This window comes from Humulus lupulus, chromosome 5 (genome assembly GCF_963169125.1).
Source record: "Humulus lupulus chromosome 5, drHumLupu1.1, whole genome shotgun sequence".
NCBI lineage: Eukaryota > Viridiplantae > Streptophyta > Magnoliopsida > Rosales > Cannabaceae > Humulus > Humulus lupulus.
In genome coordinates, this window is record NC_084797.1 from 190,573,926 (window position 1) to 190,586,252 (window position 12,327).

Genomic DNA, 12,327 nt, shown 5'->3' on the forward strand with positions numbered 1-12,327 from the left:
GACGGCACCCGAGCGGAGCCGACCGGCGGTAAGGGTTAGCATTGCCTACGATCAGAGCAAAGGTTAGACTGACTGTAGAATATAAAAGGGGTTGTCTCTACAGAAAAAGATAACTTACACTGGCGAACTCATTCAATGCACGGGTTAAGATCTGGTTGACGTCCATCATCTCCGTCGAAGCCATCGCCTCTCGGCAACATTCGTGCTTCAAAATTTTGGCCACCCTGTCTTTGACCGATCCCAAGGCACGACTCGATATGTCGCCCCCCGTGGAAGCAGGAGTAGCCTGCTGAGTCTGGTCAGTTGGGGTCGGTGGAGAAGGTGTCGACCCGACAGGAGCAGGGGGAATTTGCTGCTCAAGAGGAGAAGAAGGTGGTGTTACATTTGCTGAGGGTCCGTCTGCCGGAGGGCCTGCAGTACGGGTTTTCTTGGCCTAAGGCGCTTTACTGCTTTCACCGGGATGCCTCTTGCTCGTTTTCTTCTTGCTCGAGGGAGCTTTGGGAGCCTCGGGGGCACTGTATATGTCAAACACATTCTCAGAGTCCATGTCTGTAAGAAAAGCAAATGCACGAACATTGAGATAGTATAAATGATTGAGTATGTTATGTCAGGAAAAGAAACAAATAAAATTGTAAGTGAAATACCCGAGCTATCATTACTGGTCGCTACATTATATACTCTACTAGTGTTACACTTACTCTCTCGCATGAAGAAGTCTGAATCTAAATTGGGAGCGTACTTAAAATTGTCGTCCCCGTCAAATAAGTGACAGGGAATTGGCAAGCTATCTAAGAGCGAGAGATCAGTACCGTTCTCATCCGAAGATTCGTCGAGGGGCTCTAGAGGTTCGATGGCTTTCTTTTTCCCCTTTCCTGTTGGAGCGGGGGGAGCAGCAGCCCGTGGGGTGCTGGAGGGTTCCCTGATTGTCACTCTAGTGGCCCTCCTCGGAGGGGGTTGTGACACGTCTGGGTGCTGCTCGAGAACCTCTCCGCCAGTGGCACTCCCCGCTGTTGACTCCCTCACATCCTGATGAGGGGCCAAAAGGCCGACCAGTCTCAGATTAGCCTCTGTGACCAGCTTTTTGACACTTTTCTCTATGTCGGTCATGCTGGCCAGGAGGGCTGATTGCATCTCCATGTCTGGATTAGGGTCTGGTCGCAACCATGGACCTGAAACGCACTAAATTTCTAAGGGAAATGCAGCAAAAAATTGAAGAAAGATAAAGGACCAGTGGTACACAGACTTTACCTCCTTGAGTGAATGCCAAGTTGTTCGCGACCATGTGAGTCGTCAAGAAATACTCCAGATGGTACTTCCCCACGTTCGAGATATAAGTGGTGCCAGTCAGGAAAGTGCGACCTATTTCCTGGTGACAAAAGTGGAAAAACCCCGTGTTTTCTTGGTTGGGGTTAGATTTTAGGTCGAACAGATAGTTGACCTCATGTGGTGTGGGGACGAGCCATTTCTTGTGGCTATAGAGGATATAGAGTGCAGCAAACATTCTATATCCATTGGGAGTTATTTGAAAAGGGGCGACCCCGAAGGCCACCCCCTAGAAAAAAGGATGAAGAGGCAGCGTCACTTCTACCTCGATGTGGTACCTCGACCAAGCGCTGAAGGCGCCTCCAGGCAAGTTCACCCGTTGGTCTTGAGTGGGTTGAACTAGTGTCACCCCAGGAAGTCTGTATTTTTTAATATAATTAGCGATCATCCTGATCGTTACCCCGCTGACAGGGGCGACGTACCATTCAACATTTGGTTGAACGGCGTTTCGAGGCCGAGCACGAGTTTGAATGTTAGGGACATGGATATTTCTTTCTCGACCACTGGTCGAGGGAACTCCAGCCTGAGGAGCAGGTTGATTTGAAGGGTTTGAAGGTTTCTTTTTCTGGGCAATGGATTTTACTCTACCCATGGCTAGAAGGTTTGACTGAGGTCTATTGGGTGGGGTTCGAGAAAAAGGAATTTCTGGTATCAGCAGTGACGGATGCTCCTCGTCTTCAAGTAATTGGGCAAGTAAGTCGTCGTCGATAGGCCTTTCACCTCCCAACGGATCTTGCATGAAAAGCTGTGAACAGAGAAAGGGGGAGGTGAGAACGTAAAGCCTAAAAATCTGTGTTGCGAGTTAGAATAACGTTGCTCGCGTATAAAAGTTAAGCTTTTATACGGCCAGCAACATTCTAGCAAAAACACCAAGTTCTATATGAGCAGTTTGAAAAACAGATTGAAAAGAGGAAGTAAAAAGTTTTTCGGGAAAAAGGCTTTTTCAACTTCGAAGGGGCGGGAAAAACCAAGTTTTTCAATTAGCCTAAAAATTGAATTTTTACTTCGATTTTATGCCCTAAATCTACAATCTCGACTACCAAACTGGCTCTTGACTCCTACAAGACATTGTTTCATCACCCTTTCAAGCATCGGTTAACATTCCCAATTTCCCCAAAACAGTTTCAGTCAAGAACAGTAAAAAATCTCCAAGAACTCAAAAATCAGAAATAGAGATAAACAAGTGTTGCATGGCGTATCAACAACTGAAAGGTTTGAAGAAACATACTTGTGTGAAAGATGGAGTAAAGTTCTGAGGTGCTAAGTTGATTCAGCTAGGCAGGAGCTTCGTGATCCATCCGAGTTTCTGGATTTCTGGAAATATAGCTCCTGGTTCTTCAGTTTTCTAGAGGATAAAGTTAAAGCGTAAAAAGTAAAAACTGATTCTGAAGGGTTATTTATATTAGCCGAGGAGCGATTACCAAGGTAATCATAAATGGTAACTTTTCAAAACATGGGGAAGTGTAATGACCGTTAGACAAGTTATTGGAAAACTGAAAAGACTTGATTGGACATGATTGATCACCCTTTTTCGAGAAAGCATGGGCGACTCTGACAGATTTCGTGGGGTATTCGAAGAGTTAGTTTCCTAAGTTTACTTATTACTGGTCGCAATAAATAAACTTGGGGGGCAAATGTTTACCCTAAAAACGGCTGCTGATGACGTGACAGGGATTTCTCACACGTGGTTGACACGTGGCCAAAGTACTGCTCGACTATCGACCAGACGCACGTTGCTTTGTCGGGGCTTAACTTATAGATACGACCAGGCTGGTCGTATAACTTGATTTGTTTCATTCTTAAATTGTAATCTTATAATTAATACATTGAATATTTCTTCATTATGACCTTGATACGCGGTTATTAAGGGAAGATATGGCCCGTTGGCACATGTAACCCTCCTTGAGCCTATAAATATGCATGAAATAGCTCAAGGAATGAACTTTTTGATGCCTGAATCTTTTTGCTAAGATAGAGAAAAAGAGAGAGCTATAGTGCAATTATCCATTGTTTTATTGTATTTATTCTAAGGTTTGTGAAACTTAAGAACCCTAGTTCTTTGATCACTGCTTTGAGATTCAATCTTAATAATAGCACTAAGTGGACGTAGGTCATTACCATCTTTTGGGGTCGAACCACTCTAAATCCTTGGTGTTTTATTCTCTTCCATTAGATTTATTTTTCTTACTTGCCGTTTTATCTTTTGTCGTATATTTGACTTCGTGTTGTTGGCCAAATCAAGGGTCAACAAAAAATATTCCATTAAAGTTATTAGAAAAAAACAAAAAACCCTTAAAATTGAGAATTTCGATTATCTACATTCTTTTTTATATAGAAGTGTTATATGAGGAAAGCAAATACAAATTAAAAACCATATAAATTATTTTCCTTTACATAAATCTGCCCAGTTAAAACTCACCGAGAAAAAAATAATTAATAATAGAGAAGATATTGATTATAGAAGTATTTTTTTTAGAAAAAAGAAAATATATTTATTTTAATTTAGGTGTCTTTAATAATTACAATTTAAAATTTAACATGTTTTATAGGCTAAAATTGGAATAGAGGAGATTATGGCAAGGGAAAGTTCCCAAAAAGTTCTTTTTTTTTTCGAAATTGAAAAATATGTGTTTTAATATTTGTAATTAAAATGTTATTTGCTATTATTATACTCTAAATTTAATTAATTTTATATACTTGTGTAGATGGATGTTCATCGTATCTTCAAACACTATCAACTCTATTTGCTCAACAAAAAAAAAAACACTACCAACTCTATGTTGCGAGTCAATTTGTTTTCACGATAACGATTTTTTTTTTCTTTTGTTCTCTCTTATCTCTTTTTATTCTTTTTTTTTTCGTGACCATAAACAAATATTCTAAATATAGTGATTAATTTTTTCAAAATTCCAAACTAGCGACTAGCATTAAAGTCCTTTTTTTTGGACCAACATTAAAGTCTTTTTATAATGACAAAATCCTAAGACAGTTGACCACAAAAAACTTAAAATAAAAACAAATGTGGGATTTGGACCTGTGCCACCTGGAAAGAAACGGCCTTTTTCACTTACTTAGATTCTGGTGGGTCCCCCCATATTCCCGTATTAAGAACCTCACAAAACGGCCACGACGAGACAAGAAACGACACCGTACAAGAGTATACGACGACGCTTTGGGTGTATATATAATTAGTGAGTCTTTTTGATAATAGCGGGTCAAAGTAGAAAAAGTGTCAAGTGGGATATCAAAAGTTAGGAATAGTCCCTCTCTAAAGTCCGAGTGTCGTGGAAACTCCGAGTGCCCTCCGCCATTGATAAACACCTCTCTTTTTCTCTATCGTTCTCTCTGCCTCACTAACCCTAGGAGGCCTCAACCTCTTTCCCTGTGACTAAGGCATGGCTGCGTCTCTGGTTATGCCTTCTCCTTCGTTTTCGTCCTCGTCATCGGCATCGGCGGTGGCTGCTCCGTTCTCGTCGTCTTCTTCTTCTCCGTCTCGCTTCTCGCTCTGTCGTAGAACTTTGCTTCACTGTGACTCCCTCCCTCGAGTTTGCGCCCCTAACACCGTCGTAAGCGCCGTATTTACTTTTTCCGTTTTTTTAGTATTAATCATAAATGCGGGCTTTGATTGAGATAGTTATGGCAGAAAGCGAGGAAGAGAGAGAGACGGGTTGTTTTAAAAAAAACCAGTACAATTTGACATTTTTTTACTTTTATTTGTTTATGTCTATTTGTATGCGAACCTGAGTTAGAGTTGTATTGACATGGTTTTTTGTGTATACGATTGTGGTTGGAAGAGGTGTGATATGGCCGAGCCAAGCAAGTTTGGGAATGGGAAACCAACCATTCCTATTCTTAATGAAAGAACATTGCCCAAGTTCTTGGAATCCACTCGAGTGGAGAAAGCAGTCAACAGAAATAACTCCAAAATTAAGTTGTTTTCTGGCTCAGCCAATCCTTCACTCAGTCAGGTAATCAAACCATCCAATTTTATTTTATACATGATATTCGTAAAGGGCTCTTTTTTCTACATACATTTTTTGATGTGGGTTTCATTATATTATTGTAAAGAATAATTCGTCAGTAAATCACGTGTATGATACTTTTTTTCTTTCTTGAATTTGGTGAAATGATGTATGATTTTAGGTTTTCATCTCGTAGTGTAAGTGTAAATCAAGCGTGAATGGATAATTTTGCTGAGTTAGATGAATTATCGGTAACTGAATTTCTTGTTAAAAGTTGAGTACCTGAAGACCACTTGGGTTTGTGCAATTTTATTATTGGAATGGCATCTGGTTGAAGTTTTAGCAGCTGGATGTTCTTTTGCTTTGAGTAAACTTCAGTTACTTTCTCAAAATTTGCGTGCCTATATTTACTGACATTCAGTTTCTTTTTCCTAGGAAATCGCATGGTACATGGGCGTAGAACTTGGAAAGATCAACATAAAGAGATTTGCTGATGGTGAGTTTTATGTTCAGTTGCAAGAGAGTGTACGAGGATGTGATGTCTACCTTTTGCAGCCAACCTGTCCTCCTGTGAACGAGCATCTCATGGAACTAGAAATAATGATTGATGCTTGTCGAAGGGCATCGGCCAAAAATATTACTGCTGTAATTCCATATTTTGGGTATGCCCGAGCAGATAGAAAGGTAAATTTAGTTCGCCTTGTACTTTTATGAAGTTAGGGATGCTAGTACGCATATTAGTTCATTAGGTTGTCGTTTTCAGTAAAAACAGAAATCACTACTTAAGAGTTATAATCACTCAAATGTCAGCTTTGTCCATGTGGTTGATTCCACACAGAATGTTTGAGTTGGACTATAATTTATGAGCATTCAAACTATGTTGTATACATTTTGTCTTCAACCTGTATTCACTTTTTCATTTATGTTTAGACCCAAGGGCGTGAATCAATTGCAGCCAAACTGGTTGCAAACCTTATTACAGAAGCAGGTGCAAACCGTGTTCTTGCTTGTGATATTCATTCTGGGCAGTCATTAGGTTACTTTGATATTCCAGTGGATCATGTGTATTGTGAGGTGAGTACTTTTATTGGTTTATGTTTCTGTTTTCATAGTTTCATTAAGGACCACTGACATTTGTATTATTTTGTGCTTTCTAGCAAGTGATTCTTGATTATCTTGCTAGCAAGAAAATTTGTTCTGAAGATTTGGTAGTGGTCTCCCCTGATGTTGGTGGAGTTGCCAGAGCACGTGCATTTGCTAAAAAATTATCTGATGCACCTTTAGCCATTGTAGACAAAAGACGCCATGGGCACAATGTGGCCGAGGTAGTTTCTGAACATATACTATTGAGGACTTTCTTTTCAGATTTTTCTTAAGACAACATTTAGCTTAGGTTTTGATGATCCTTCAATGGTGACATTTTTTTTTCTCATCTTAGAATCTATATGAATTTTATATTTGTAGGTTATGAACCTGATTGGTGATGTGAAAGGAAAAGTTGCAGTTATGGTTGATGATATGATTGATACTGCTGGTGAGTCAAAGTGATTCTTGATATCAAACTCTTAACTCTTTTTGTCACTTTATGCAAGATTTTTTTTTTTAAAATATTACATTTACATAGGAAAAAAGGGGGAAATTGAACTAGTGTATGTCATTTAATAACTATATACGTATTTGGTCATTTAAAGTTAAGTTTCACCTCTCGTTTCCTCTCAACTATTGGAGTTCCCTCTCTCTTTCAGTTCATTTTCTAGTGTGATTGCAATGACAGGTAATATGCTCTGTTTATTAGGCTGCTATTTATTGTGTGTTTGTGTGGTGTGGTGTGGTGTTGGGGATATATAACTCCAATTTGGAAAAGTATTGTAGTGTTCAGCATTTTGTGGCTTTCATTGTTCACTAATTTGGTACAAATGCTCTCTAAGGGAATGTAATGTTTTGTTGTTTGCTTCTGTTTTGTTGTAGGGACAATTTCAAAAGGTGCAGCCCTTTTACACCAAGAGGGGGCTAGGGAAGTGTACGCATGCTGCACCCATGCAGTGTTGAGGTATCCACATTTTTTTGTAGCTTTTAATTTTTCCCAGTTACGTTGTCTTCCCCATTTGCTATCAAGTTTCCCTTTACATTGAAGTGCAATAAATTTAATTATATCATTATCTGAGATATGATTTTTGTTTTGTTGAACTCGTGGTGATTAAAACACTGAACTCATGTTTTTTGAGTGACAGCCCACCGGCGATTGAGAGGCTTTCAAGTGGTTTGTTTCAAGAGGTGATTGTGACAAACACCATTCCTGTTCTGGAGAAGAATTACTTCCCTCAGTTGACTGTTCTTACAGTAGCTAACTTGTTGGGTGAAACTATTTGGCGTGTTCATGATGATTGTTCTGTGAGTAGCATTTTTCAGTGAAATCATAAAGAAGACGGGAGGCATTGATAGCCACAGGCCACTCCTTTTAAATTTAGTCCCTTAGTGAATGGCCCCATTCTCTTGGTCGTTCCCAATTATGTTGTCCCCTCTTTTTTCTTTTAGTCTTTCTTTTTAATTCTAGAGATATTTTAATAACCACATTTACACACACAGCAAAATATTAGGCTATGTTTGGCAAGATTGATAAGAGTTTAAATCCATTGTTTGGCAAGAGCTAGGAGAGATAGTCAGGTAGAGTAAAGGTGTTGGGGGTGGGGTGGGATCTTGGTCTACCATATTTAGTTCTTTTCTGATTTTCTTCTCGATAAAATGAAAAATTAGAGTACAATTACTCTTCAATTTTTTTTTATATAGTTCAGTTTTGATTTTAATTTAATGACTACTATTAACACACCGACTAAAATTATTTATATTGACAATAAGCTACTACAATTGTACAATGGGCACCACAATTGTACAATGTGCACCTATGGTGTTCAACACAATTATACATTGATTGGTGCAATAAAGCATTAGGTCCCATATATTTTAATGTAAAATAAAATAAGTAGGATTCGATACTTAACACCTTGTGATATAAAATGGTAAAAGAAGAGTTGCGTATTTTTTTTTTTTGTAGATTTACTGCCAATGATTGAATAGATGCATTGAGTAACTTGCAATAAGCAATTAAAAACTAAGGGTTATTGTCAATTTTTGTTAGTTTGAGTTGTACTTTATATTAAATGCACAAGATTTCTAATGTGGTGAAGTAAAACATTTAGTTCAACCTGAAATAAAACATGTCCACGAGTATTTATTTTTAGGTGAAGCATGACTTGAATGCCATGCTATTTCTCCTTTCGGGAGTGAGTTATTTGTACATGCTTTAATAAAGTCAAAGTTAGAATGTGTCTTCATGTCCCCAAACAAAATAAGACAAGTCAATTAGAAAGTCATCGCAAATATTTAAAATATTAATAAATGTTCATTTTTGTTAGTTGGGGACATGGTCTCGTTTTTATTAGTTGGGGGATATGGAGACACCTAAAACCGGAGACTGGAAATTACAATTACGGGTTTATAGCCTATAATCGTGTGCGATGTTTGTATCAATGTGTTGATTTGTAAACTCTTGGGAGGCATTCTCCGCTATAGTGAGAAGATGTCCTTGTAGGTAGTCCTACTAAATTCTCTATAAATAAATATTAAACAAATGTCGTGTTCTTAGATCTTACATTTTTACTAGTATATTAAATGCAACTTTTTATACAAAAACAAAGCAAAATAATACTGTAGTAGATTACAATACCTATAAGAATCAACCTCTGAGCTACCACTAAGTATTTACAAATCTACAATTCCTTCTAATTTCTCCTTGGTTTCCTGTGAGGACATTGATGTTGCCCATCTTGACTATTGACTTAACAAATGAATCAAAGAAAAGCTTCTCATCTGAGGCATAAGCCAAAACCTGTTTAAGGATTACCCCTTCATGATCTTGGCTGATGAGTACAGTGTCAGATCCTAACAAGCCTTTTCCTTGAAGAAGGTTGTGGAAGTAATGGTTGTCAAATTGGGCTGGAGTCACAAGATCAAGAGGAGCTAATCTGTGATCTTTCCCAGATGCTGGGCATATGGACCGCAGAATTCTTCGAAATGTGGTGTATCTCTTGTACCTGTCATAATGTTCATGAAAGAATTCCGCATCATAGGCTCTTTGTCTGAAACTTACACATCTTGCCTGTCCCATTGTATGGCTTCCTGTTGTCATAAAACCTTTGTTTCAATGGCTAACGTGTGATGATTATTTCATAAAAGAAATAAATTTTGGGGATTTCTTATTTGGTTCAATGAAAGTTCTGGCAAAAAAGATTTTTCTCTGTTTCTACTTTTTCTTTATGTGAAAAGTTGTATAATTCATGTCCCTACCTGATAAAGCAACCAAGTCTGCAACATCTAGTCCTTGTTGGTCAAAATTGGCAACGAGGGTCTCAAGAGAAGAATTTGGTGCAGGGATGAACTTGTTGGCCCCACTTAAGTTTGCTTCCAATGAGTCTCTCCTGCCTAACAAAACTTCCCAATTTGGCCCTCCTCTCTGATGCAGATGGCAATCCCAATGGAGAGAAAAAGAAAAAGAAAAAACATGTCATGAAAGCAAACATACTTAAACAAATGCCTCTATAACTGGCTAACACATTCGAGTTGAAGTTTCTCACCATAACCATACTCTCTTTCCCAGAAGGAAAAAAGTGATCACATAATATGTAAGTATATGTATGAGAGAGAGAAAGCGAGAGATGTACCAGGTGAACAGCATCACGAGCAGCAATGGCCAGAATGTCAGCACAAGAAACAGTACAAGGACATGACATTCCCAAGTAGTACTTGATATTATCTATGACCTCAAATCCTCTTAGTGAATTCAAGTTAGTAGTAGCCTGTTTCTCACTCACTATTCCTTCAAAGTCGTCCAAAAGTACCGATGCATCGCATCCCTAACTCCCACCGTAAACACAAATTTATAGTGAAAAACTATCCAAATCTTCTATAAATCCAAATATGAAAGGTTGTAACAAAACAAATATCATGATCATTGTATCCAAATATGAAAGTCACATGTATAGTTATGGTGTGTAACTTTTCAATCATAACTATTGCAAGAAATTCTATAACAACCTGCAACAAAACAAAGTCACATGGTACAATGAGTAAATGTTCTATGATATGTGCATGTACAAGAATAAGAGATTACCATGACGAAGCAATCATGAAAATGAAGACGGAGAAGAGAAGCGGCCACTCGAGGCTCTTTGAGCACTGCAATCTCTACTTGACGCCTAATGATCTCTTCTGCAAAGGGACAAGTTTCTTTGTAATAGTTATAGACTAGAGGTGGTGCTACATCCCCACTAAAAGTTTTTTTGCCATGTAAAACCAAAGCTAGGACAATGAATAATATCCTCATCAAGTACTCCATTCTTGTTTTTGTTTGGATGAATGAAAATGTCACATTCTCGTTTATACTACTATAAGCTGTGAATCTAATTAGTTAGACAAATTTTGGCTCTGTTTTCTTACCATTCTTTGTTTGTTTTTTCTCTTTGTTTTCAAAACCAACTCATCTGAAAGGTATTCCTTTTGAGTGTTCTTATACACCAAAGTTGGTCCAACCAACCATACCTAATTGCTCTTTTCTAGTAAAACAAACCAACATTCTATATAGGTAGCATTACATAACACGATAAGTTTTATGATTTCCCCCCCTTTCTAATCACTTATTTAAGCGCGAGGCAACCAGATAGTAATTGCTCTTTTTCTGATTAATTTATTATTTGTCGTTTCTATTTTCTTACCATTCTTATTTTCTTTCGTTGTTTTTACTTATTGTAAATTGACTTTGCACTATAAAAGTTGAAAGAGCAGACAGAGGAACACGATTTGTAAAACTCAAATCCAAACTATATTTATTATAGATTTCTAGATGGACTAACCCAAACAGTAAGACAGCAAAGAAATCCATATTGTTGATTATGACCTTATTGATACTAACTTACATGTATGTTAGAGCAACTCCATGACTACTCTATATTTTTAGCTAAAATAGCTAAAAATCACTTTTGTCATCCTTACTCCAACTAAGTTCTCTATTTTAGATAATATAGATTATTTTAATAATTTTTTTTTACAAAAACTATTAAAAAAATTATAAAAATTTAGGGAGCTATCTACATTTAGCTAGCTCCCTTGTGGCTATCTATTTTGGAAAGTGAAGATATGCCCATCCTCACAAGTCTTAAAAAAAACATAAAAAATGGGGGGAGGGGGATTAAGGAAGGGGAGCCATAATGTGGCTCCGTATCTATGGAGTGGTTGGAATGCTCTTTTTTAGATTTCACTCCCCATTATAGCTAATAGGCTATTTTAAAGAGCCCCTTGGAGATGTTCTTAGCCGCGTCAAGGAAAAAAAATATCACTATTGATGTAAAAATTGAGAGTATAATTTTATAAAAATATGAGAGATATTTTGTTTTTGATATTGTTGGGGCTTTATGCCCTAATTAAAACTCAATTTCTTTGTAATATCATTTTATTATCAATAAAAGAATATAAATCATTTTTTGACTTGATTAATCACTTCGCTCACATGTTTTATTTTCATGATTATTTATTTAATATAGACTTCTATTAAATCCCGAGCATATAACTAATCGTATTTATAGTGACGTAATCACAGTGGAATATAAAAATGATTATATGTTCAAAATAAGTTAGTCCTAAGATTAGTCAGTACACAGGATTTACAATGAGTTGTTAATCTACGATATGATCTACTTACACATTGCAGTGTTATGTTCTTTCCAGAACATTAGCACAGTAGATAAGATAAGATGTATTTGTTACATCGGACATGATCGATATTGACAGTAGATAGGATAAGTAAACATACTGTTATTATCTATTCTAGTCATATCATATAGTTGACCATAGGTCAATTCAATGTCAATTTTGAGTGATTAGTATTCTAACTAATTATATTATTTGAGTTCTTTGACTTGTTCATTACCAGCTTACCCTATGGACTAGCCCATACTTACATCTTGGGAACTCGGTAGTATAATTGAGTGGG

At 37.4% G+C, this 12,327-nt stretch overlaps 2 protein-coding genes across 2 annotated transcripts; one reads left to right on the plus strand and one right to left on the minus strand.

Moving 5' to 3' along the window:
• The first annotated feature begins 4,533 nt into the window (after positions 1 to 4,533).
• LOC133777961 (ribose-phosphate pyrophosphokinase 1) lies at positions 4,534 to 8,057 on the plus strand. Its single transcript, XM_062217724.1, has 8 exons — positions 4,534 to 4,889; positions 5,118 to 5,291; positions 5,721 to 5,969; positions 6,216 to 6,359; positions 6,443 to 6,610; positions 6,750 to 6,819; positions 7,254 to 7,335; positions 7,517 to 8,057. Exons 1-8 carry the CDS (start codon positions 4,719 to 4,721, stop codon positions 7,695 to 7,697), a joined length of 1,239 nt encoding a protein of 412 aa, XP_062073708.1. The 5' UTR covers positions 4,534 to 4,718; the 3' UTR covers positions 7,698 to 8,057.
• A 112-nt stretch (positions 8,058 to 8,169) lies between these two features.
• Positions 8,170 to 10,769, minus strand: LOC133777962 (peroxidase 20). The gene is made up of 4 exons (XM_062217725.1): positions 10,453 to 10,769; positions 10,004 to 10,195; positions 9,630 to 9,795; positions 8,170 to 9,461 (listed from the first exon to the last, which is right to left on the minus strand). Exons 1-4 carry the CDS (start codon positions 10,675 to 10,677, stop codon positions 9,037 to 9,039), a joined length of 1,008 nt encoding a protein of 335 aa, XP_062073709.1. The 5' UTR covers positions 10,678 to 10,769; the 3' UTR covers positions 8,170 to 9,036.
• Between the last annotated feature and the right edge of the window lie 1,558 nt (positions 10,770 to 12,327).